Source organism: Phalacrocorax aristotelis, chromosome 1, assembly GCF_949628215.1.
Source record: "Phalacrocorax aristotelis chromosome 1, bGulAri2.1, whole genome shotgun sequence".
Classification (NCBI taxonomy): domain Eukaryota; kingdom Metazoa; phylum Chordata; class Aves; order Suliformes; family Phalacrocoracidae; genus Phalacrocorax; species Phalacrocorax aristotelis.
Window position 1 is genome coordinate 31,772,585 of NC_134276.1, and position 27,737 is coordinate 31,800,321.

Consider the following 27,737-nt stretch of genomic DNA (forward strand, 5'->3'; position numbering starts at 1 on the left):
CCCTCTGCCCCGCCCCTCCGTCTCGGTGGTAGCGCATGCGCTCTGGGAGGGGCACCTGAGGGCGAAGGGGCTCAGCCATGGCGGCCTCCATGATCTGCAGCCGGGTGTCGGCCGGGCTGAGGGGCAACGGCCTCCGCGCCGCGCTGGGCACCGCCACGGCGAAGGTAGCGGCCTCTCGGTAGCGGGAGAGCAGGGGTGGGACGGAGCGGGCACGGCCGGGCCGGGCCCGGGCCAGCTGGGGTCGGGGTCGCTCCCTGCGAGGCGCCGGCGGGAGGAGCGGCCGCCTCGCCCCGCTCCCGCTGCCGTCCCGCCCTGGCCTGCTGCCCTGTCGCGGCGGCGGGACTGGCAGCCCTGCGCCCGCCTTTGGCCTGCGTCCCCCCGCAGCTGATGTTCTTGTTTGTGGCAGGTTTCCCCGGCCTGGTTCCGTTTTCCTTCCTTTCCAAACCCCCGCTCCCCATAACTTGCTTGCAAATCCCAGTGTTCCCTTCTCTGCCGTCACCTTACGCCTACGAGGGTTCGGGCTGTGCCAGTAAACTCTTCCAGCTCGCATCTCCCCAGTCTTAGCTCTTGTTCCCTGTGAATGCCTCTTCGGGGTATGGTCTTGTTTTTGGTTGCAGAACACCTGGAAAGCAGTGGAAACAAAACAGCTAGGGAGTCTGGAAGTCTGTAACTCGCCGTGCGACTTTCTTATCCTTCCACACATGGAGGAAGGTCGCTTTGAGTTCCCCTCTCGTGTTACACACGGCCTCCCAGGGCCTGGCCGGTCAGTCAGTGCCAGAAACAGTAGCTACAGCAGTCAGCACCTTTCGCTTAGGTTTCATGCCAAGGAAAGGGCCTCCTGTTTGCAGAAGAAAGCCTTTGGAGCTTAAATAGGCTCTGTCGGTTCCCTAGCTTGAAATGCCATAGTAAAGCTCTTGTGTTGTTTGTGTGCTTTATTTAAAATGAAACAGGATCTTAAAACCCCAGTCTGTTAGCAGCTTCCTAATACAGGCTGATTTTTGTGGTACTTGTGCCAATGGTGTATACTAAAAAAAATATTAAAAATAAATGCAAAATTTTGCTGGTATCTAAGTTTGGTTTTTAGTCTTTTGGGCTTGAATCTTTCAGTGCTAATTTCAGTGTATGGATTAGCTGAATTCAGTAGGTTTGCTTTTTTGTGTGTGTGTAAAGTTAAGGTCTTGTTCCTATATAGTGAAATATGAAAAATGCCGCAAACGTTTTTGACTTTGGTAATTTCCTTGTTATGAAATACAGTTACTTTACAAGGAATACTTTGGAAATCAGTGTCTTCTTAAAAGTCCATAGGGTGGCTGTTCTTTTTTGAAAGGCACTGCTCATGTAGTACCACTTCTGATATTTTATAATGAAAAATAGTTATCTTCATTTTTTGCTTTATACAAAATATGTATCATAAATTCTTGGGGTTCTCTACATCACTTTTGGAAATGAAATTTAGACTCATTCCACACTGGAATTTCCAGGAGTGAATATTAGGCGTGCTTTATTTTACTTAGCATTTGAATGTTGAAGCTATCTCACACTTTTGGCAACCCTCTGATTCAGTGTAGATGTTTGAAATGGCTCATAGCTATTTTTTTCTCTTTCATGATAGTCATATGAAGGCTGAAGAGTCTGTTCTGTAGCAAACCACTGGAGGTGGTATAACTTAGTTTCTGCTGCCCTTTCTCCCCAAGGCTTAGTTCTTACCTTGGCTGAAGGGGGCAATCTACCAAAACTTGTGAATGAACTTATTCTGCATGCTTTTATCTGTTCTCTTATGCTTCCAAACTTCCTCAAGGTTCTTCTCCCTATAGATATATTTCTTAAAGTATGTAAATGCTGACTAAATACTCGAACATTTTAACCCTGCCAGTCCTTGTCACTGCTAGCAGCTTCCCCAGCTCTTTCCCACTCCCCAGTAAAACCTCCCAAAACCAGACCTGACATGAATGACTAATGTGGAAGAGTAATAATGCACAAATGTAGGATTAAGTGTTCAGGTGTTTGCATTGGTACACTAAACTATGCTTGTTTAATATGTAGACTTTTTTAACCTAAACAAAGAGGGCAGTTTTTCAAAACACGGTCATGTGTTTTTTCTTGTCTGTTTCTCTCTTTTTTTTTTTTTTTTTTCCCTTCCCCCCTCTTTTCCTTCAGGTACTTGGTGGAAGTCCAGGACTACTAAATAATCATGGCTTTCAGGTGCAACAACAGCAACAGAGGAGGCTGTCACTACATGAATACTTGAGCATGGGACTATTGCAGGAGGCTGGCATTTCTGTTCCACACGGACTAGTTGCCAGGACACCAGATGAAGCTTTCAAAATAGCAAAAGAAATAGGTATAATATTAAAGAGAACATATACAATATAGGCATGGCATTGATACAAGGTGTAACTACTTTTTCTGTATTTCCTGGTAAGACATTTCTTGGAGTTCTGAATATACCATCTCTTTAATTAAAGAGAGCCTTTCCTGTGAAGCAACTTTCTTGCAGTTTTGAGTATTTATCTTGGAGCTGATATTTTCCTAATACAAAGTTTTCTAATGTTTAAGATTGGTCAGTGCAGAAGCACACAGTGAAATCAGGTAAGTGACCTAGTTGCAAAGACACTTGGTTGTGTATCGAGACTGAATTATGAAGCTAAACTGTGTCCCTGAAATTCTAATAAGGAAGGGCTTGACCCTACTTCCAGTGAAGGCTGTATATTTCAGGCATCATCCTTCCTATATCCCAAATGCTGCAGATACTTTCCCTGTAACCCATGAGTCTTGTTTAAAAGGAATAGGGCAGGTAGAAATTGTATTAGCATAGACTAATACAACTACTTGAACTTCTTTGAGATGAGTAATAGACTCTACTTTGTGCAAATCTAGTATTTCTTTTCACTCTCAAGCAAGGTTAAAGGAAATCTTGGGGGAAGAGCTTCAGTGGTGATGCAGGTAAGGCTTCTGTAGTCCAAGAGCATAAGATGCAAAGGATACTTACCTTTAGGCTGTAGAAGAAAAAATCCTGTTCCTTTGTGAATGTGCTGTTCTGGCAGAATGCAGCTACTTCATGCAGGATGGGAGGACTTTGATGGCTTGTAGTTATATTATAAATTCCTGGCTTGGTGATGGAGAAAGCATCCAATCTCCTTTGCCTGGTGCTTAAATACTTACTGATTTGCCACTTTACCTACTGGGTGTCTTTAAAATTTTGGGGTTTAATGTGGATATAATATAGAATTCAGCTACTGTAATTTGTGGCTTTAATAGTTTTTTCTTTTTTTAGTTTAGAGCTTTTTCCCCTGGGAAAAAATGTAGTAGGTTAGTCACACAGTTTTAGTGGAGGATGTTGCTTGTCATATTCCACTCCCATATGCAAATGCCTAAATCTCTTTTCATTTCCAAGTGGATACATTTGTAGTGATTCCTGAGGTTATAGGTTTTGTTATATTAATTTCAGTTTCATGTATAGATTTAATGCAAGAAATGAGATTTGAAAAAGAAGATACTTATTTTCTACAGCAAGTTATGCTGCTTTGTAACGTAGAAAGGAATTGAAAAGCTGCTTTTCCTTCAGATCTGGTGTCCTAGAAATTAAGATACTGTCTGCCTGCCTCCTTTCTCTTATTCCTATTAGAGAGCAGGTGATACAAAATTATAACTTCATTAGTATGAAAGAAAGGTGTTGAAATACCTCTGTTCTGAGAATGGTTTAAAATTCAGTCCATCACCTTCAGTTAGGGGTGAGCCTGTAGCATGATCTAAACTTCATAAATCAGACATACCCCTTTGTTTACATTGATATCTGCACAGACCTCCTGCTAGCAGCAAATGAGACAGCCTTTGCCTGTGGCTCTTTAATAGACAGCAGGGAGAATTGCAGGTCAGGTTTCCTTTGGTTTTGTTCCTTGTTCAGAGAGGGGTCCTGTAGCAAAGTAGGTACGTTTGCTGGTTTGTAGCTCTGTCTCATCCATGTGACATTGTAGGTATGCCTTTTATCTGGAGCCTGTGACCCTGGGCAGTTTCTTGGGAGTCAGAAAAATGGAGTTGTGAACTATACAAGTTAGCATCCTTTAGTAAGTTAGAATTAAGGAATTCAGGGCTTCTGGTTGTCAGCTATATACTTTAAGTTGGTGTGTATTTGACACTATGGCTGTTTGATACTAGAGATGAGGAAGGGAAGACTTCCCAAAAGGAGAACATGCTGAAGGAGCTTGAGTTTTTGAGGCATTGCTCAAACATTGTCCAGAACTTGTTCTGAATGGTGACAGATTATCCTTTCCTCCAGTGTTTTTGATTTCTTTGTTATTGTAGCCATTTCTCCACTAGTTTTCAGTTAGTATGTACTCAAAACCCAGACAAATGAAAACCAAACAGAATCTCTAGCAGAATGGAAAGGAAACTTGCTTTTTTTTTGTCCACCTGCTCATTGTTTATTTTGGTTGTGTAAGAGTCGTTGCTGGTAGATACCAGATTATCTTTTGCTGCTTTTTATGTGTTAAGCTCGTTTTTCAAATGTTTGTCTAAACAGTTACAAAGATAGTAGGTGACACTGCTTGCTCTGTCTCCCTAGTGCTGATCCACATGCTCCTGATAACCTTTAGTCAGAAACATGCTCTCTGTAAACTTGAGATTGGCGTTGGATTTCTTTCCCTGCAGATACCTCACTCCAGTTAGAAATGGGTAACTTTTTATCCTAGTGTATAACAAATACAACCTTCTCATTAACAGAGATTATCATAGTTTAGCTGTGGCTGTAGCTAAGTCAGTGTAACCCTGTTGTATGAAGAAGCCAAAGCTTAACCAAACCGAGGACTATTACTACTGCAAGGTAACTAGTATGCAGTAGGATGAAACTGAGGCATATGAATGTTGCAATTTGTCTTAGAGCCTAGATGGAATAGTACACTAAATATTATTTAAATAACAAAAATAATGAAATTCGTTAGAATTTCTTTCTAAGTTATGCTTATCTTGAGGCTGAAGTTAGATGAAATAGTCTGGAAGCCAGAAAGCTTGCTGTTTCTCCACACTCCTGCCCCCAGTTTTTCTTTTACTAAATATTTTTTCTGCTAAAGAACAAAGTGTTGTAGTAAAAAGGGCAAATTATTTAGCTATATGTGAAGTAATTTTGAAACGTGAAGTACAGTATTCGAGCTTGCATTGTTTTCTTCTTCCCTATAACATTTTTATGAATATTTGTAAAGGAAGCTGAGATGAAATTAGATGCTGTGAGCAACTTTTGAGCAGTCATGACAGATCACTTACGGTTAAAGTCTTAAGGAAAAAAACCCTATTTTTTCCTTTTTTTTTTAAAAATGATTTCTGCTGCAGCTATCAGATTTTTTAAAGTGCTGTTTTCAACTCAGATTTCTTTTCTAGCTGGATTCTGCAAATGATTATTGTTTTTCTTCTATTTAAAAAAAATATTTTCTGTTGTGGCCATTGTAATTATTACAATATTATTTTGCATGTAGCCTTTTCTTTTCATATTTGTCTGGTTGTTGAGAGTCATTGCTGGAATTTGTTACTTACCACAAGCAGCTTTTCCCTATAAAGAGCCCTCCATCTCGTTTCAAGGAAATTGTTATCACATACTGGTTCATGAAGCCTATTATTTTAAAAAAATAATTACTTCTGAGTAATTCGGTCCCTGGGAGTAGCTTTGGACTACCTGTAAATGTCACTGCTTGCTTACTTTTCCTCCACTAGTTCACTGTCTCCATTTAAGACCTCCATATCTCGTTTGTATCACTGAAAGAATGCATTCCACTCAGAGCTGAGAAGACTTGCATCTGTTGAATTCTTTAAAGACTTTATTGATTTAAAACCAAAACAAAATCAAACCAAAATGAAAAAAAAAAACCCAAACCAAAACAAACTGCCAAACTGCCAAACAAAAAACCCCAGACAGAAGTATTTCCAGTTATTTGTGGACTTTGCAATATGTGGCTTTTCATATGTTACATAAGCATCTCACTTAAATTTTGGAAAAGTGAGCTAAGTAAATTCTATTCCAGAGTGTTGATAAGATCCTGCAGTATGTCTCAATGATTGCTGCTGAGTTTATGGTTTACTGTCAGCCTGTGTGTACATTCCAGCTAGGACTGTGACCGATGCTACTTTAGAAGCTGATATGCATTTGTTACCAAGAACATGACTAATGAACCTAAAGACTCTTTCTTGAACAGATGCTTCGTCAGTGTAATAGCAGATCGCTCAGCAGAACACACTCTTTGAAATGTATAGTATTGCTGTTTAAGACGACACCTATGAAAGTGTATGTATTGCCATAACTGAAGTTTTGATGTTTCCTGATGGCTTCCTCTGTTAACAGTTGTGTGACATATTGTATGTCTGTAGAAAAGCCTGCTTTTTTTTTAATGTAAAGGGTCTATTCCTATTCATGATGACTGGAGAGGTAAGACTTCTGAAGTGATGAATAACTTGAAGCAGGTTTTGTGTTCCTGTAGTTTTGTAGGATTTTAAGGTAGTGAATCCCACGGCTCTATGCTCGTGACAGACTGTCAAATTTTAGTAAAATAAAAAGCTGTACAGAGTAGGAGGCATTGAGAAACTGAGTGCATAACATTTCACCTTTCTACAGCAGCCTTCTTGAAAGGAAACTGAAAACAATGGAGTCTTCTCTGCTGCTACTTCTGCTATTGCAGTTTAAGAGATCTAGTCCATCTCCTTAGCAGTGTGGTTTATAATGAATGCTCTTTTTTGGTATGCTTTTACAGAATAACTCAAGTGATTGGCTTAGCTGTATTCCTGTAGACAGTTCTGTGATTAATAGATATTTCTTTTCAGGCCCTTTAAGTTGTTTTCATTGTTATTTTATTTTTCTATCTATTGCTTAAGCACACAAGCTGTGTCTGTTTAAAAAGAAAAGAAGTAATGTGTAAACCTGAGAAGATTTATAAATAGATTTGTTGATCTCAGGCTTGACTTAGTCAGAAACTGAAGTTTACTACAATTTGTGTAATGATTTTCTTAGGTAAGAATACTAGTTTTTTCTTTATTAGCTCTTCGAAAGAATAGGTATTCCAGACACAGTGGCACAAAAGCTGGGGTGTTTTTTTGCCTTAGTGTATGCCACACCTCACCTTCTTGGTAGTCTGTGATAAAGTTTTTTTTCCTTTGTTCTGTGTCACACTGAAAGCTCACACCTGGTTTTTTGTTGCTAATACTTTTTGGTTGTTTTGCCATTATCCGTTTTTCCTGTTTCAGTCCAACTGAAGTGCATCTACACCAATGCATGCAGCATGGGCAATAAACAGCAGGAGCTGGAGGCCATTGTGCAGCGGGAAAACTGTGATATAGTTGCAATCACAGAAACATGGTGGGATGACTCACACAACTGGAGTGCTGCAGTGGATGGCTATAAACTCTTCAGAAGGGATAGGCAAGAAAGTAGCCCTCTATGTTAGGGAGTGTTTTGACTGTCTAGAGCTTAATAATGGTGACAATAAGGTCAAGTGTTTATAGGTAAGAATCAGGGGGAAGGCCAACAAGGCAGATGTCATTGTGGGAGTCTGTTACAGACCACGCAACCACGATGAAGGGGCAGATGAAATATTCTAATATTCTAAAAACAGCTAGGAGAAGTCTCACAATTGCTAGTGCTTGTTCTCCTGGGGGACTTCAACTTATTAGGTGTTTGCTGGGAATACAATACAGAGGAGAGGAAACAATCTAGGAGGTTCCTGGAGCGTGTGGAAGATAACTTCCTGACACAGCTGGTGTGGGAGCCAACTAGGGAAGGTGTCCTACTGCGCCTGTTGTTTGCAAACAGAGAAGGGCTTGTGGGTGATGTGATGGTTGGAGGCCATCTTAGGCACAGTGATCATGAAATGATAGAGTTTTTGATTCTTGGAGAAGTAAGGAGGGGGATTAGCAGAACTGCTACCTTGGATTTACGGAGGGCAGGTTTTGGCGTGTTGAGGAGCCTGGTGGGCAGAGTCCCTTGTGAGGCAGTCCTGAAGGGCAATGGAGTTCAGGAAGGCTGGGCTCCTAAAAGCACAGAAGCAGGCTCTTCCTGTGTGCCGAAAGATGAGCCAGTGGGGAGGAAGACCAGCCTGGCTGAACAGGGAGCTTTGGCTAGAACTCAGGGGAAAAAAGAGTGTTTATGGCATTTGGAAGAAGGGGCAGGCAACTCAGGAGGACTACAAGGATGTTGTGAGGTTATGTAGAGAGAAAACAAGAAGGGCCAAAGCCCAACTAGAACTTAATCTGTCTACTGCCATAAAAGACAATTAAAAAATGTTTCTATAAATACATTGACAACAAAAAGAGGGCTAAGGACAATCTCCATCCTTTATTGGATGTGGGGGGGGAAACAGTGACAAAGGATGAGGAAAAAGGCTGAGGTACTTAATGCCTTCTTTGCCTCAGTCTTTAATAGTAAGACCAGTTGTTCTCAGGTTACCTAGCCCTCTGAGCTGGAAGACAGGGATGGGGAGCAGGATGAAGCCACATAATCCAAGGAGAAATGGTTACGACCTGCTATGCCACTTAGACACACACAGGTCTATGGGACTGGATGGGATCCAGCCAAGCGTACTGAGGGAGCTGGCAGAAGTGGTCACCAAGCCACTTCCATCATTACTAGCACTCCTGGCTAACTGGGGAGGTCCCAGGTGAGCAAATGTGATGCCCATCTACAAGAAGGGCCAGAAGGAGGTTCTGGGGAACTACAGCCTGTCAGTTTGACCTCAGTGCCAGGGAAGGTTATGGAGCAGGTTCATCTTGAGTGCCATCATGTGGCAGGTACAGGAGAACCAGGGGATCAGGCCCAGTCAGCATGGGTTTATGAAAGGCAGGTCCTGCTTGACTAACCTGATCTCCTTCTATGACAAGGTGACTCACTTAGTGGATGAGGGAAAGGCTGTGGTGGATGTTGTCTACCTGAACTTTAGTAAAGCTTTTGACACAATTTCCCACAGCATTCTCCTGGAGAAACAGGCTGCTTATGGCTTGGATGGGCATATTCTTCACTGGGTAAAAAACTGGCTGGATGGCCGAGCCCATAGAGTTGTGGTGGATGGACCTAGATCCAGTTGGTGGCCAGTCACAAGCGGTGTTCCCCAGGGCTCAGTATTGGGGCCGGTCTTGTTTAATATCTTTATCAGTGATCTGGATGAGGGGATTACGTGCACCCTTAGTAAGTTTGCAGATGGCACCAAGTTGGGCGGGAATGTTGATCTGCTTGAGGGTAGGGGGTCTCTGCAGAGGGATCTAGATAGGCTGGATTGATGGGCTGAGGTCAGTTGTATGAGACTCAACAAGGTCAAGTGCTGGGTCTTGCACTTGGGTCACAACAACCCCATGCAACGCTACAGGCTTGGGGAAGAGTGCCTGGAAAGCTGCCTGGCGGAGAAGGACCTGGGGGTACTGGCTGACAGCCGGCTGAACATGAGCCAGCAGTGTGCCCAGGTGGCCAGGAAGACCAACAGCATCCTGGCTTGTATCAGGAATAGTGTGGCCAGCAGGAGTAGGGAGGTGATCGTGGCCCTGTACTCAGCACTGGTGAGGCTGCACCTTGAATATTGTGTTCAGTTTTGGGCCCCTCGCTGCAAGAAAAACACTGAGGTGCTGGAGCATGTCCAAAGAAGGGAAATGAAGCTGGTGAAGGGTCTGGAGCACGTGTCTTATGAGGAGCGGCTGAGGGAGCTGGGATGATTTAGTCTGGAGAAGAGGAGGCTGAGGGGGAGACCTTATTGCTCTCTACAACTACCTGAAAGGAGGTTGTGGCAAGGTGGGTGTTGGTCTCTTCTCCCAAGTAACAAGCAATAGGACGAGAGGAAATGGCCTCAAGCTGCATCAGGGGAAGTTTAAATTGGATATTAGGAAAAATTTCTTCACTGAAAGGGTCACCAAGCATTGGAACAGGCTTGTAGTTGGGTCACCATCCCTGGAGGTGTTTAAAAGACGTATAGATGTGGTGCTTAGGGACATGGTTTGGTGGTGGACTTGGCAGTGTTAGGTTAATGGTTGGACTGAATGATCTTAAAGTTCTTTTCCAACCTAAATGATTCTGTGGTTCTGTGATTTGTGAATTATCTGCTTGACTATGTTACTGATGTCTTTTAGGCTGTCTGTAGAAACTGAAGCTCCAAAGCATTTATTCACTTGCTGTAGGACATGGATGACAATCTAAGGTGGCAAACTTGTGCCGAATTTCCCAAACGTTAAAAAAACCTGTGCTGTAGTGATAAGTGCCAAGTAATTTTTTTTCCAATTATGTTCCTGCTTACTTGGTCAAAATTTCTAGATAACCAGCATTAGTAGTCTACAAACCAAACATTTACTTGCTTTCTAGCAAACACTACTTTTTTGGCATCCAAAGCTTACATTTTGCATCAGCCTTTTCTTTCTTCTATAGCACTTCACTTCTTTGAAGTTCTAATATCAAAGCATGTTGTTGATAATAATATACTAATTCAAATAACTCATCTAACCAGCAAATTAGAATTTTGACCATTGTATTTTAATTGCTTATCTTAAGCTATTGCCAAAATTAAACCTGTCTTGTGAGTTGATGAAAAGCTTGATGCAGTTGATTGTCTTGAAGTATTTGTGTAGAAAATAGTATTTTGTAATAGGCGTGAAACATCTTGTTTGCTCTCCTAACTGGTATGGTCCTTTCAGTGAAAGTATGATGATTCCTGGCACATAATTATTGCCATAATCATACTTTTGATTTGCATGCAAAAATTCTTCTAACACTGAAAAGTTTCAAATGCTAAAAAAAAAAGTAATTTTGAAGTTAAATGCTAAATAACTAATTAACAAAACACAGACAGTATACTCTGAAGACATTCTCTGCCTGTTTTGGCAGAGTTAGGGTCGGCATACTTTTTATGTTAAGACTTCTGTTGATGATACGTTTTTAGTTACAAGCCCATCTTTTGCCTCTCTAATTCCAGTAAATACAATAATATTGTTTAAACTTAGTTTTTATTATATCTGTGCAACAAGAACAAAAGTGGTTTATGTTATAAACGGAGAGATATTCTTCCTGAACTAAAACTTTTAAATACAGAGTAACTGAGGCAAAAGCTGTGGGTCTCTGTCTCTTTCCCAGGGTGAGTTTGCAGTTGGATGGTAGTCAAGAACGTGATTGGCACTTGTGTTATTAACCTGTCACTGCCTTTTACTGTTGTGTGTTTTGTCAGAATGCATTAGGCTTGCATTGTTATCGTGAAGGTGTTTATAATATGTGGAAAGCAGTACTGCTGCTACCGTTAATATTGGGCAGAGAAGTGGCAATTAAAACGATTTGACAAAAATCAGAAGGGAAACTTGTAAAGCAGAACATTTTAATAAAGGTTGTCTGCCCTAATTATCAGACTTGCTGAGAAAATTTCAGAGATACAACGGAACAACAAGCGTGCTTGCCTCTTAATAAGCTTATGATAAGATTGTATTGTACACAGATCAACGCATGCATGCGAGAAGAAAGAGCCCTTTCTCCCAGTTTGAAAGCTTAGGTTATGGAATCAGAAATTACTCCTAATAAATAAATAAATATCAGTATTGCTGGAAATGAAGATAGGGCTGTTTCCTGGCTGTATTACTCTTTTACTGTCTAGATAATACACCATTGCTGATGGTGAAGCCTGTAGTGTTCGTACTGCATAGATTTTTGTTGTCCTGAAGAGATAGACGCTAACACAGTGTTCTGCTGATTTCAGGCACCTGTTCTCATTGGTATCTACTCTTAGATTTCTAAACATTTCCTGATTCTTTTCAGGCTGTTTTGCTTACATAGGCTTTTAGAGCCAACTGCCATTAATATGGAAATGCAGCTCTTAACAAACGCTTGTTCTGAGTCTTGTGCATTGGTCTGTAGCTTGCTTGCCTGAGACAGCTGTACTAAAGGTTTGTTGTTTTTTTTCTAGTGCCCTGTGTTAAGGCTTTACAGCTGCTGAAAGCAGATGTCCTGCTTTCTGTCCTGCTCACTTCAGTGTCCCTGTGCTTGTCACACGGTGCGCAGGCTTGCAAAAGTACTGTCCGCTGGATGAGCTTTTGTCTTCAGCGGAGTCACTCTTCTGATATGCTTCAAGGCATGATTGTGCAAATGCTCATGCTGGCACAAGAAAGGAGACTGGAGTGAAAAGCTGAGGACAGGAGGCAGGGTAGGGCAGCTGCTGCGGTGTAGCGTTGGCTGGCATAAACTGTCCTAACTTTGGATGTAGATACCTGCTCTAGGGCAGAAACTGCTATTTTTCGTTGAAACAAAAGCCTAGCAGGATTTCAAAGCAGCGTAGGCAAAACAGAAGGGCACAACTCTTGATACTGAGTAGAAACGATGTTAGCTGCTGGTTTCCACGTTTTTTCTTGGGTTACTGCGTATCAGCAGTTCTCTGCTGTGTCAGACTGTGTCAGTGCTGCAGCTGTAACACTGCAGATGAGGTGTGTGACCAACCGTTTCTGTCCTCTAGTTTTAGGGTCACTTTAACTAGGAGCTGTAGCAAAAAATGTTTATGGAACGATAAACTTTCTGCATGGGTTAAGCTAAGGTTTTCTCAGGACATGTTATCTTAAATTTTGTTTCAGGTACATCTATGCTGCTTAATTGCTTGTAAACATAGCTGGTCAAATAACCCTTAAAGTGTTATGTGTTTATGCAGTCAAGCAGCTAGTTTGCTTGCAGTGCTGTAGGAGAACAAATTACAAATCATTATTACCCTGCTTATTTAATGCCACAATCGTTGCATTCTGTTCCATAAGAGATAGTCCAATGACAACTTTGTTATGACCAAAACTGATTGCAGAAAGCTTAAAGTTGTTTTACACACACTTTTTTTTTTGTCTTTCTATGTTGCTAAAGTGTAGTCATGTGTAATAATTAAATTCTTAAGAAATATCCTATGGTATCAGGGCAGTGGTGCATCTAGCCCAATAGGAGTATCAGAGGGAACATCTCTGCCCAGTTCCTTTTGAATCTCCTATTCTTCCTTCATGTCTCCTGGCAGGCTTCACTATCTTCTGTGTAAAGAAATGTCTTTTTTTCTTGCACATTTAAAAACTGACTTCCCTTGGTAGGTGACTTTTGGTTTTGGCTGGTGTAGAGCAGGCAACTAAATGTATGATGTACGTGTAGTTGTGTGTACTTGCTTTGTCCCTCACCAGGTATGGCTAAAGACCATGATCATGTTCTTGCTTTATTCTCCTTTAATAGATTTAAAGAAGTGCCAAACTCCTTTAGTTTATTCTTGTAAGGGAGCTCTTCATTACAGTGATCATCCTACTAACCAGTCTTTCCCATTGAAAACTATGATCATGCCCAGAGCTAAACATATTGTTCCAGCTGAGATCCTACCGGAGCTTTAGTTGTCATCTGGTCCTGACTTGTTCAGATTCTGGTCTTTGTAGCAATTACTCCTCCTAGCAAAAAAGAAGGTGCCTGTGGGTGAAATCCATGGCTTTCCTGAAAACTTCTCTGTAGGAGCAGCTTTTACCTTCTGGACTTAGTGCAGGAGCTGAAAAGTAGGGTGGAGAAATAGCACCATCTCTTCTGAACTTCCTAGCAGACTGTAAGTTAAATCTCTTAGTCTTGATTACTAAGTAGATAATTTCCAAATCTTTCAGATACAAAACTTCTGTAGAAAGCTCAAAATAGTAAAATAATGCTGTGAATATTTTAAATCTCAAATATTTAAGTCACTTCAGATCATTGTGAAGGAGCCCAGGTGGAAACCCTGTGAGCAAGGGAGCAAGTGTGGGATTTGTTTGGTGTTTTTTTTTAAATCTCTTCACAGAAGAGAAAGTATTTTCCTCTCTCTTTTATACTAACACTAAGAAGTTATGCTTGTCCCAGTTTTGTGTTTGTATGTACATACAGTGGAAATTGTTTTCAAATGGGTGGAACTTTTTTTAAGCTCACATGTTGCAGTATGTGGCTTCATTTATCCATGAAGCCACTATAATCTTACTCATACATGAGGCTTAGTGTTTCCTAAAGCAAGCTTTGTACTTAAAGTAATGCATAAAAGTTAAGTAATGTTTTGCGTGGCTTCTTTAAAGCATGTTAACTTACGTGTTTGCTAGTATTTAGTAGCTTAGGACTTCTAATAAAAGTAGTTATCTTCAGGAAGTGAATTAAATATTACGTAATAGACCATAGTAAATCAACATATATTTGTGTGTTTATAACCTTCATGATTCTTGTGCCAAAGAACTTCATATCAGTTGTGAATTCAGAGATCTTTTGTTAGGTAGACAGTCAAGAAGTAAAATCTACAGGTAGCTAGTTGGGAGTAGTAACTTGAGCATTCCCTTTGCTTATAGGCACCCGAGCTTGTGATATTATGCAAGTTTAATTTTATCTGGCCAGGCAGGATGCAGGTCAAAATGAGAATCAACACAACTGTTTTTGTGTCTGCCATCATCTTTTTCAGTATGCATAGGGGCTAGTTTTGCTCAAGTACTGTATTTTTTATGCTTTTCCATGGTTGCCTTTTCATATCAAAGAGAACAGCAAGGTCTGTCTTTGCTCAGAAAGACCAGAGTGGCTCAGCTAATGGTGGCATGAGAAAAGATGGGGCTTGCTGCACAAATGTGAATGGGGCAACTCTTAACATCTTGCAGTCTAGCTGCTCTCTGCAGTGTATTCAGTGCAATTGAACTTGAATAATAACTCAGGGCTTTATTTTTCTTCCTTTATCACCTTGAATGACTTGATGAACTTTTTTCTGTGCTTTTTGACTTTCAATGACACTCCAGAATATCCCAGTTGTTTTTGATTATATTCTTATACTTCACTTTTTAAACTCAAATGCACGGTCTCCCCTACCTAGAAGAATATACTGTAAAGGACTTTTAAACAGTTACTGCCAGCTAAAGGGCTTACTCTGCCTGTTCTGGGAAATATAGTGGATTTGCTTAGGCCTCTGACTTCTGCAAAGCACTCAAGCTTATGCATCAGTGCTCTGCGAATGGAAGCCATAGTGGACCCGCAAGCTGACTTGGGTAAGTGCCATAGCTACATATCATTGCTGAGAAGATAGTGGTTACAGATATAGGGTATTTGTACTTGTCTTGAGGCAAACCGTGGATTATGGTGTGTCAGATATTCAGTTTAGTCTTGTTAATAGTCTGTGAGGTACTAACCAATTCTTACTGTGTGCTTAATCATTTGTATCAGAACACTGAATGTATCAACAGTTTTGGATACATTTGGATACACCAAGGTTTGTTCACAGAACAGCCTAAAGCTGCAATTTGTGGATGGTTTGAGACTTTTGGAATAACCTACGTGAGTTACAGCCTTTGATTCACATATTTGTGTTTTGAGTCGGGAGGGTGTGGGGATGGAAAAGTGCAATAAAATGAAAACAGCCTTTATTATTCTACCTGGGGCAATTCGTTTGAGTAGTCACAGATGACAAATTTTGGGTTTTCTTTCATTCTAGGTTCAAAGGATCTTGTGGTAAAAGCACAGGTTTTAGCTGGTGGTAGAGGAAAAGGAACATTTGAAGGTGGCCTCAAAGGAGGAGTGAAAATAGTTTTTTCGTAAGTTGTTTCTAAATTATCTGACCAAGTGGAAAAACTTCAGTTTCACATTATTAATTGAACCTATTGCTTAGTTTAAAATCAGTGTTTTAATTATTAACCTTAAAATAACAAAAATGAGATAAGATTTTTTTGTGCTACTTCTTTTTTCCAGCAGTTTCTTTGTCACATTCTGAGCTTCTTTTATTCTAGTCCAGAAGAAGCAAAAGATATCTCCTCCAGAATGATTGGAAAGAAGTTGTTTACCAAGCAGACAGGAGAAAAGGGCAGGATATGCAATCAAGTATTTATCTGTGAGCGCAGATATCCCAGGAGAGAATACTATTTTGCAATAACAATGGAAAGGTCTTTTCAAGTGAGTAATGTTAGAAATAGAACTAAACTAATTAACTTTTTATAGCTGAAATAACAAAAAAAAACAACAAAAAAAACCCCACAAAACTGTTTACTGTACTGATCACTTGCTTTTGAAAATCAGAAATATACATGAACTAAATTTTCTTTCCTAGTATCTCTGACTGTATGATTGCCTTAGTGTTTAAATGCTTTAAAAATGTAATGATACAATTTAAATTTAAGGAATAATAAATGAGTATTGGCAGCCTCAGCTGAAGTTCAGAGTCATATGGCTGAAGGGGAGATGGGGCGAATGAGTGCGTTATTTTCCTTTTGGTTTTAGTTTGCACTTGTCGACCAGATGCTCCTAGTAAAAATACAGTTATGTGTGTGCATGTATGTGTACACGCTATGTAAGAGTGTCAGGAACAAGATAAATAAAAGTCTTCTGGAAGAGCCAAGGGTCCTGGATAAAACAAACATCCTTTTTCTCCAGTGCGTGGAGCTCCTAGAGGTGCACAGGTGTGGCCCTCAGTTTTTAGAGTGTTGGTAGCCTTCTTATGCCAGTACTCTTCAGGAATGGGTAAGAAGATTTGGGCCTAGAGGTCTGTCTTCACAGCTTTCAGGAAGATGAAAGCCATAGTCTCTCCTGCTTGTAGGTTCTGTATGTGTGGGTATGTAGTTTTTTAGGCTGTAATTCAAACCCAGTTACTGAAATGTGTCAGTGTGTCTTCTGACAGACATGTTCCCTTATGGAGCATGAATTACTAGATAATTGATTCCATTCATTACTGGATGAATGAATTACTGGAGAAGCTCAGCAAATCCAGGGCAAAGCAGACCTTGGAACTTTATTTTCTGAAACTCAACAAAAACTGAGTTTGGTTTATACAGATGCTTAAGAGTTTGCAGAGGCACTGTGCTTAGTAATTAGAAGAGTATCTCTGGCATGACTGTGAAATAATTTTCTGTGGAGGAATGAGGAAACTAGTCTTAGTCATTTTTTTTTTGTTGCAAGATTAGGAGTTTAATATTATACTTGTTTCTTCCTCTTCCTCTGTAGTGTTCTTTCTGATAGGAAAGTATCACTTGTATTGGTTTTTAGTACAGTTATGTGACTTGGGTACCTACATTCTGTTGTACTCGTAATAGAGCAGGGAAGATACAAAAGTTACAGTATGCACTCTAGATTTACCACAAGGTGGCATTAAAATACTGTTACGAGCTGGATTTTCTAATCTTAAAATTGTGTAAGCAATAAGCAAGCATCCTTATGGAAATGAAGTTTGCTGTAACTGATTTATGCAAATTAGATAAAGAAGCGAAACATATTTTCCTGACTTGTTCTTGCTGTTGTATATTAAAAAAAATCTTATTAGTGTATGTTGAGCATAACTGTGTGAATTATTGTCTTTGATAGGGACGTGCTTTGTTTTTAACGCTGACTTCATAAGGCATGTTTTTAAATGTCCTTGTAATTGCTTTAACTTGTCTAGGATGCTTATGATGAGGAAATGCCTTTCAAAAGAAGGAAGCATGAAGGTTGAATAGCACACAGTGTGTATTCCTGATGTTGTTGCAAACCATTTCCTTTAAAGTGGGGAAAAAAGTCTGTAAAATAGTCAGTTGAAAGTGGAACTTGATGTTATTTGCCAATAGGGGCAAGACTTCTTATATTTTTAAGCACAACTGTTCACTTTGGTCAATTCTGTGGAGTGATGAGTTATTTTCATAATGTGTTTGTAGCTTCCTGACTCTTCAGGATAGGAAAATCCAGAAATGTTCATTGTGTTGAACCTTGCTATTAGATGTAGGATAGTTCACCATCTATAAGTTCCAATTTGAAAGGATGGTGGTGGGAGGGGAATGGTATGGTTATTAAGCATGTCTTCTGAACCAGTGTCACACTTTTTGCAGCTGTCAGCAGTTATAAGGCTGTTTTAATGTGTAAGATCTGTGCTGATACGAAATGATGCCTTAGTACACCAGCTGTTATAATCCATGCATGGGTGGCAATAAGGGAGGGTAGGTTGAGACGATACAAGAGAGTATGTCTTTACTGTAGACTGGAGGACTGTTCCCATGGGGAGAGATTTCTAGGTCCCGTGGCAGTGAGTCCTTGATGCTTTTGTTGAGATTTAGACAGCTTTCTAAAAAAATCTCTGCTGCAAATATCAATTCTGGTTTCTTAATTTCTTCTATTATTGAATAATTGAGCACTGTTTTGTCAGAGCTCTGTGGCTTACTTTCAGTGATGGCTATAGTTATTGAGCTTTGGGATTCTACTGAACAGGAATAGTTTGCAGTAATTTGTCACTAGGTTCTGCAGACCTGGATTTGTCCTTGGAGTTGGAGCATGGCAGAATGAATAAGGGTGTGTCTGGCATTCGGTGTGTGTTTGTGTAGGGGTGAGTGGAGAAGGGGGAGATGAGAAGGCTGTTCTTTTTCTGGTGACAACCTAGACGATAAAATGCATGTGACTACTAAGTTGAATCTTTCTATCAAAATTTAAAACTAGGATGTCTGTGTTAATTGCTCTGCTACAGTGTATACAACGAAAAGTTTTCCTTGTTAAAAGAAATTGGACCCAACATACACCTTAAAATTTGGAAAATATTATCAAAAGGCTTTATATAGATGTATTGAATAGATAGTAACATTATCCTCAGAGCATTCAAGTAAAATGCCCAAATGAAAAAATTTCCATCTAACAACAAGGTTTTATTGCTGTGAGGTATTTTACATGAAGAACTAAGTTTCAATTGTGTGGTGTAAAATTACTTATGTTTTTTTTTTCTTTTTGTTCTAGGGTCCTGTGCTGATAGGCAGTTCTCAGGGTGGTGTTAATATTGAAGATGTTGCTGCAGAGAATCCTGATGCGATAATTAAGGAACCTATTGATATAGTAGAAGGCATAAAAAAGGAGCAAGCTGTTAGGGTAATTGTTAATGTGGAAAAGTACACATTAGTGAGGATGGGAGGGTTGCTTCTAAATTTTGTAAAGTGTCCGTGCATTCATCCTGCTGAGCTGTCTTAAACCCTTTTGACATTTTGGAACAGATTTGAACTAGATATTTAAGTACTTTCAGGTGATAGTCAATGTTAATCCAACTCTGCTTGGCAGTGCATTATCTAACTTTTATATAGCTTTGTAAAGGCATATGATGATGACTTTTTACTGGCTCTTTTTTAGGGTAAGTGCAGTGTTTTGTATTGAAAACAATAATTTCAAACTCAAGAGTTACTTCCCCCTCCCCCCCCCGGAAGACAGGAAAGGTTCTACATCTACAAATTCAGTTGATGCTGAAATAATAGCTAAACTGGGACATTCCTAATTTGTAACTAAATCAAACCCTGAACATCAGTTAACTGATAACCAATCTTTTACTTTCAGCTTGCCCAAAAAATGGGATTTCCTCCTAATCTGGTAGATGAAGCAGCTGAAAATATGATCAAATTATATAATCTCTTTCTGAAATATGATGCTACCATGATAGAAATAAATCCTATGGTGGAAGATGCATCAGGAGTTGGTAACGTTTCTTCTTTTTGTTCTTTGTGTAATAGCTTGACATTTTTGTAAATCTTAGTTGCTTTGCACTTCTAAAACTTCAGCTGTGTACAGCAAGAGGACTTAGCATTAACATGGTATGCTGAAAAACAAATTTAATAAGCCATATAAATTTGAGAATCTAAGCATAGTAGGTATCTGCTCTTACTTGCTAAGTAGGACCTTAAGTTTAAATAGCTTCCTTTTAAAAATCTTGTTATTTATTTAAAAAGAACACATCTACTCTTGAGTGTTTGGCTACCCAGCATAAGGCATTCCTGGAAATTGGGTCTTTTCAAAATTCATGAATTGAAACTTGAGCCAGCATCTGTATTCAGAGCTGGTACTCGAAAAGGTAACCAGAATAGTAGCATCTCCTAGAAATCTCCTGCCTTTACTACTCAGGCATCAGAATGACTGATTGAGTTTGATGTTTGATGTATTGAAAGACTATAAGTGTTTAAGTGATATCTTGATGTTATCAGTGTTTTAGCATACCTAGCTGTAGAATAGTTAGTTAATATTCAATCACAGCCAATTCCCCTCTTACCAAAAGATAAATCTGTGGAGAATATTTGTACTTGAACTCAGGTACAACAGTTTTAAATTTAAACATGGACGTAGCTCCTTCATCGAAGCTTACAGTAACTCTACTGTTATTGGGTTGGTTTTTAAAATAATACTGCTTGAATGAACAGTATGGAGCCGTCTCTCCCATCTGTTTCTCATGCCTTGTTGTTTTTGTATCATCTGTAGTGAAGGGTAGCAGTGAAGTCCTGCATTTGTACAGACAGAAACTAAATTCTGATGTAAAGAATACTCTAGGTTTTCTGTGTCACCGCCTATATCTAAGTGAAAGTTACTTTTGTGTGTATTCTTCTGACACCTTTTCTTCCAACTCAGATATTTTTTCGTTGTGTTTCAGTGTGCTTACATGCATGCATGTACACACTATATATTTAATCTGAAAGCAAAAAACTAAGAGGGATTAAAAAAACCCTCAAAACAGAGACCTTCCATAGGGATTAATTTTATGCTAATTACTGAAACATAACTTGTCCAGAATTATCAAACAGCTTGTTGTAAGCTGCTTTGTTTTTAGTGTCTCAAGAAATACAGTTATCTTTCCTTTTTGTGCAGTTAAAGGGACTTAACTGATTGTGCGGGTAAACTGGAGAGAATCTTGTATTTGCACGCAGTGCTAAGTGTGTCTTTTCAGCAAAACTGTTTGGACTGCATGAGCTAGCTGCCAAGTTTGACTGATCATACATATTCATGTAGCAGTTGAGCTATTATTCTAGTTTAAATGATGATTTCGGTTTTTTTCCTTTCAGTGATGTGTATGGATGCAAAGATAAACTTTGACAGTAATTCAGCCTATCGTCAGAAGAAGATCTTTGATATGCAGGATTGGACACAGGAAGATCAAAGAGACAGGGACGCTGCAAAAGCAGATCTCAACTATATAGGATTGGATGGAAACATAGGCTGCTTAGGTATGTTCTGTTTAATGAATTTTAAATGACCTAATGGATTTATAAACTGAATTCCTAAATGTTATCTTTATTCTCATATAGTCAATGGCGCCGGCTTAGCTATGGCCACAATGGATATAATTAAACTTCACGGCGGAACTCCAGCAAACTTCCTTGATGTTGGTGGTGGTGCTACAGTGCAGCAAGTGACAGAAGCCTTTAAGCTTATTACCTCTGACAAAAAGGTGAGGGAAGAGTTGGCATATCAAGGTCCTACACAGTGGTAAAACAGGCTGTGATTTGAAAGACAATGCATGTTCTCCAGAAAACATGTTTTCATAAGCACAGGATTAAAGAGGGAAGAAAATGGAGATGTTAGCTTAATCTTGGTGCAAATAAAGAAGGCCTGAAAACCTGTTGAATTTTTTTTCCCTTTTTCAAAAATAGGTTCTCTGGCTGTGTACTGAATAGGCAATTATGTGTCCTCTGTTTGAGGTTACAGCTGTATTTGAATCTTTCCAGAAATCTTTGAGTCAGAAACTGCACCCGCCTGCTGTTTAAAGAGAAACCCATATTCAGATTGGCTTCCATTTCTTCTTGTTTTGTTTTCTTTTTGCTTTTGGGCCTGTTTTGCAGCTGGGTCTGTTTTGCGCATAGAATTGTAGAGATGAATATTCACTGAGCTGTGCACAAACAAGTTTCTAAGGTACTAATTATGTGTAATGTAAGATAAAATAACTTTGTAACTGGCTTCAAAGGGCATTAATGTTTTATCCTATTGAAAGTTTATCAGAAGTGTTGGGTGGTTATTAAAATAATAAATCAGTTGAAACTAGAATACGAGCTTTACCACCCCATAAAAACTGTGAGGACTGGGTTGGTGGTCTAAATAGAGATGTTAATCCCAGTGGGAACTCAGTGAGAGTTTGCGACTTTTTTTAAAAGAAAGAAAAATATGAAAAAGAGACAACCAAAAAAGCTGGGAGTGACTTGCAGACCTGGTAATGGTATACTAGTTTTGTGTCAGAATTTCATGCACCACTTGTTCATCTTTGAAAAGGGACAGAAACAATTAGTGATGTTACAGGGGAGCTTAGTCTCTTCCCCATTAGCAAGACTTGGTAACAAATGCAGTGTCTGACACACTCTCCAAGAGTGTTAGAGAATCATAGAATAGTTTAGGTTTGAAAAGAATTTTAAGATTGAGTCCAACCATAAACCTGACACTGCCAAGTCCACCACTAAACCATGTCCCTAAGCACCACATCTATACGTCTTTTAAATACCTCCTGGAATGGTGACTTGATCACTTCCCTGATGCAGCCTGTTCCAATGCTTGGTGACCCTTTCAGTGAAGAAATTTTTCTTAATATCCAATCTAAACTTCCCCTGATGCAGCTTGAGGCCATTTCCTCTCGTCCTATTGCTTGTTACTTGGGAGAAGAGACCAACACCCACCTTGCTACAACCTCCTTTCAGGTAGTTGTAGAGAGCGATGAGGTCTCCCCTCAGCCTCCTCTTCTCCAGACTAAATCACCCCAGCTCCCTCAGCCGTTCCTCATAAGTCTTGTTCTTTATCTTGTTTCATCAAACTGAGGGAAAAGTGAAGGACACAAGCACAGAGCACCTGAATTACAGAGAGAAGAGAAGAAACAAGGAAGAATGAGGGTTGTTGGTTTGGGACAAGTTCATGCAATGCCAATTCTCTGCTGATGCATGGGCAGAGGGTGTCCAGAGTTCTTAATATATCTTTCCCTTTCTGCCTTCCTTCAGCTGCTCACTGTTTTATTAAAAACGATGACTGTAGCTGGGATTCCTGGTACTGAAAGTCAAACAGCAGTACAGCACACTGGTGTCATGGACTGCGCTCTGGGTTCAGTTCAGGGGTTCTTTGGAACAGCCTTCTGGGGTGCCAGTCTAAGTTGCTTCTGCCCATTAGTAGCAGGGGGAAGAACGTTGTCACACAGATGAGCTGGTCTAATTGCAAGATAATGAGAAGCAAGCTACAGTTTATTAACCAGTTGCATATTAATGTTTTGTCTTGTTAACTTTATTCTGTTCTCCAAGGCTGCCTACCCATTTTTGCTCCTACTTTATTCCAGCTTTCACCATCGACTGCAATCTTTTTACCCCTCCTTTCTACCACTTGAGTAGGAAAAGACTTTCCCTTAACCTCAGCTTAGTCCTCCTGAATGAAACATATTTCCAGATAGCTTACCTCTAAGCATGCTAGCTTTTAAGTAAACTGTATAAACAGTGTCTTGTGTGTGAGTTTTGTAAATTCTCTGTGTTCTTTAGCGTGGCTTCTTAAGTATGTGGAGATACTAGTGTGGGAAGTACCTCTGCTGGAGCAATGTCAAAAATGAAAAGATAAACAGTTGACAAATGAAGTTGCTAAATGACTTTATTTAAGTTTCATCTGTTTGATTTTCTTCAAGCAAATCAAACAGCTTTCTTTAATCATGCTCAGAATATTCTGAAGTAATGTACAGTGTTGGCTTTGTACAGAAAATGGGTGTGTGTCTTTTCAAGTATCTACACACTCTGAGTAAGAGAAATGGCTATTGCCTGTCGTACATGCTGGATTGAAGGACAATGTGGAAGTTTCCTGAGACGGGCGTTTTTGCAGTAGGGTTTTCCTGAGGTAACTGTTCTGCTGTATGTGACTTCATAGAACTACTTCTGTTGCTGATGTTCTCTAGAACAGAAATGTTCCCTCTCTTTTGCAGAGTCCCTTATTGTACTTATGGAGCTTGAACTTTCCTTAGGCTGAGAGGTGCTTTTCTTCAATGTGTCTCTGGCCTTTTTTAATGTGAATATTGTCATTGATTCTATAGGTACTGGCTATTCTCGTAAATATTTTTGGTGGCATTATGCGATGTGATGTGATAGCACAAGGCATTGTTATGGCAGTAAAGGATTTGGACCTAAAAATACCTATTGTGGTACGGTTGCAAGGTGAGTGAGTGTGCTTCAGAACATGTTAAATATATTTCTGTCCATATTGGCAAATGTCCTTGAGCTTATATATTGCGTAGCAAGTTGCCTGTAAGCTGAAGACAATGGAAAAATAACGGAAACTGTGAATTTAGATGGTGAGGATTAGCAAGTTAATAAAAAGAGATTTCTGGCTTTTATAACTACTAAAGTTGTTGTCTTCTAGATTTATTGACTGACTAACTTTTCGAACAGGCTTCCTAGAAAATATGAGAATACTCTCGTAGTAATCTCCTGTTCAGTAAGAGTGGCGTTTTATCTGTTTCTTAAGGTACACGGGTTGATGATGCCAAAGCTTTAATAACAGCTAGTGGCCTCAAAATCCTTGCGTGTGATGACTTGGATGAAGCTGCAAAAATGGTAAGATAGCTTGTTACTAATGTTCTTTTCAGAATGTAGCGTCTGTTGCGGAAACTCCATTCAATCAGGTAATGGTTGCTTAGGATAAGTCACAGTGCCAGTTATTATCAGGGCCTGAAGCAAATGTTTTACAAATTAGTAAGTACATATTTTGAAAGGAAAGAACTACACAGTCAGAAATTTCTGTGGTTAGGACTCTTCTTTCTCTTACCCCCCCTTTGAAAAGCAGGTTAAAAATAAGTTTAAAAAATAAAAAAGGGTAAATGACCAGATCAGTCCCTCTCCTTGCTAGGGGAATGGCTAAGACTTAGCTGTATTTATTTGGAGAAAATATTTAAATTGAGGTAGCTGAAAAATCATTGACACAGGTTGGTTGTGATTTTTTTGTGTGCGTGTCTGTGTTTTGTTTTGCTTTGTTTCCTGGGGTTGAAGCTCTAGAAGCAGCTGTGGATTGCTTGGAGGAAGAACTTGCTTAGCTTGGCAGTATGGCCCTCTGTTTTAAGGAATAATATTACGTTCTGCTAGGCTGATTGAGCTTTGGTTAGGTCAATGGAAGTCTTCCCTAGGGGAGTACGCATAGGTGTCCAAGCTATATTGCATCTACATAATGCATCTGCTAAAGCTGCTGCTGAATCTGAAATTCTCAGCTGAATCACGGAGCCACGCAGACGCAGATGGAGTTAAAATTAGTTTTGTAATCTTAAATTATCTGTATCTGTAGAAGCACTTTTTGAAAGGGTTGTAGTTGGTTTTGTATGTTGCCTGTAGGTAATTCCTTAAACAGGTTTATATAAGATGATACAGTGAGTGGGATAAACAAAGGGATGAAGATAGATCAGAGTAATAAACTGAGCATCAAAGCAGTGGTTATAACCAGTGATGTTAAAAGTATTTTTTACCTACCTAAATATTCAACAGATGTCTGTAAATTATTCTAGCTAACTAGTATTTTATGTGCTTTTGAATTTAAGTAATGTGGGTAAGAAAAACATACTACAAATATGTAGCAACAGTGAAGATGAAAATTTTTGATCTGCAAAAAATTAGAGGGCATCTGGTAGATTTTGTATCATGGGGAAATTTACAGTTCTGAATCTTTTTTCCTAAAGAACCACTTGGTTATAATATTTGATTCCAAGCAGGAAATTCATAGAAGTTTTGAGCTACAATGCAAGAGAAGCTGAGGCTCCGTAAGGTGTCAAAATAAGATCCAGAAATGCTTGCAAGAAAAACTCAAGGGAAATCACTTCTATATACTTAGAATCTCTTGTGAGTTAGGTACCCCAGCACCTCCCAAGAAAACAAGATGGCACATAAACTTTAAAACCTGTAGCATTTTATGAAGATATTTGGTTGTCAATGAGAACCAGACATTGTATGACTGTGTAAGATGTTTTCTAAAAGATTTGACTGATCTTTCATTTAAAAGTGATTAGGAAGAACTGCACTAAACAGAATCCCCTCCCTCTTCCTTTTAAGATCTTGCTGATGATTCTCTGGCATTACTTTGTTTAAAAAGATTAGTCAAGCTCACTCAAGTTAGGATTTTTTTTTAAAATTAAGTCTTTATTTTCTGTTTTTCAGGTGGTGAAACTCTCTGAAATAGTAACCCTAGCAAAACAAGCTCAGGTGGATGTTAAATTTCAGTTGCCAATTTGATCTGAGAAATGTCATGCCAGTGTCCAACATGTTCTCTGAAATACTGTGCTCTGTGGGATATTTTTCTTTTTTTTTTTGTGTGGAGGTGTTGATTGACAGGCGCACAAACTGAAGTACCTGGTCTTTAATGTTAACATTCAGAATGGTCAGAGTTCTTGTAAGAGCGTGTATTGCTGAAATATAGTCCTTCCTAGTTGTTGTTCTCAAGCCTCAAGCTTCTGCTGCAGAATGTCACTTGCAATATACTTCTGCGTTGTCCAAAGTAAAGCTTCTGGTTGAAAAATAATTATTCTGAATAAATTCTGAAGTTACTTTACTTGTAAATTTGTATTAGCCTTGGTTAAAAGTAAATATGACTAGATTATCTAGTTGTCCATGTGGAGAAATGTATTGAAACGGTATTTTATATTGGAGGCAGTTCTACTTAGCAGTATAATAATGGACATGAGCAAACCAATCATTATTTATGAACAGGTGCATTTGAACTTGATCAGAAACATTTTTAGAAGTGCTTTACTGGAGTGGCTGGTAACTCTTCTGGACAACGTGTTTAATCACTACAAAATATACTGTAGCACTTAGATTTTCACGATTTCTGGTCCTTAAAAAAAAAAAGCATCTTGTAGTTTTATATATGAACAGGCATTTACCAAACTTCAAGGAGGCAGAATGCATAGAGAATTAAAGTCTATTGTACATTGCTAAAAAAATTGTACATTAATAAAACGTCTCCCAAAACTTCTACTGTCTTTTTCTTTGTATGTCACCATTTTGATAATTTACATACACTCTTGGATTAAGCCATAATTTAAGTTAGCAAGCTAAAAGCTTTTTAGGAGTAAATTTACAATAGCACATATGTTATTTTTTTTCCTCCTTGAATTGCATTGTGTGACTGAGAACATGTGAACTCACCCTGTGTTGGAAAACTTGGACAGGTATCATACATATAACATCTTACTCAAATGGCCCTAACTGATCTCTGCACACACAAATATGCAGGAAAATGTTGCTTTTTGGGGAAATGTTGCTTCTACTAACAAATATAGTGTTAACCGTTAATTTTTGTCACCTTACAATGCTGTTGATTTTGGCATTACATAGAACTTGGAACTTGGATGGTGAGCCATTTACCACTTAGTTTCTAAACAAGGTTAAATTACTATTACTCATTTTTTGTTTGTGTTTTCTAGTTGTGTTTTGTTTTTTTTTTAAATTTAAAATGCTGTTTTCTTGGCTAATGATAGTGTAGTTTTATCACAAAATAATGAAGGCTTCTCTGGTGGGATTTCAAAATGGGAAATGTATAATCATGAACTACGGACTTAAAAGGATTATATGAAATGTGGGGAAACTTACAGTCAACCATACGGGGTTTGAGGTAGGTAGGGTGATAAATGAAGAAACTTTAAACTAGTGTGGTGTATTTCAGTAGTGTTTTGGCATTACTAAAGAAAATCAGCAGAGGTTAAATTCGCTCTGAACTTAAACAATTATTTTCGATCCTAGTTGGTCTCTCACAACTGACTGCTGCATGCTGTTGACTGGGATTGTGGGTATGCTTGGAATTGCTTTTATTTAATGGCCTTGAATAGATTTGCAGAGAACTAGTTTGAAAAATTATATTTTCTAAGTTATTCAATGCTTAACAAATCTTATTTCTGGCATGTGGGTTTGGTTCTAGCCTTATTTTTTTTACTTTTAAAATCTGTGTGGAATGATAATGTTCCAGGTTCAACAGGAGCTAATTTTTTTTTAAACATACCTAAAATACCAGCCTAATTCTCTCTAAATGAGAGGGAGGGCAACATGACAAAAGTGACCTGACGTTGCCATAAATGACAAATGGA

General features: G+C 39.1%; 1 protein-coding gene across 1 annotated transcript; it reads left to right on the top strand.

Annotated features, from left to right (window-relative positions):
• On the top strand, positions 1-26,629 carry SUCLA2 (succinate-CoA ligase ADP-forming subunit beta). Its single transcript, XM_075086971.1, has 11 exons — positions 1-164; positions 2,158-2,341; positions 15,411-15,510; positions 15,703-15,865; positions 18,656-18,784; positions 19,241-19,379; positions 20,731-20,892; positions 20,974-21,116; positions 23,709-23,829; positions 24,140-24,228; positions 25,813-26,629. The coding sequence occupies exons 1-11, from the start codon at positions 78-80 to the stop codon at positions 25,885-25,887; spliced, it is 1,392 nt and encodes a 463-aa protein (XP_074943072.1). The 5' UTR covers positions 1-77; the 3' UTR covers positions 25,888-26,629.
• Positions 26,630-27,737: the final 1,108 nt, after the last annotated feature.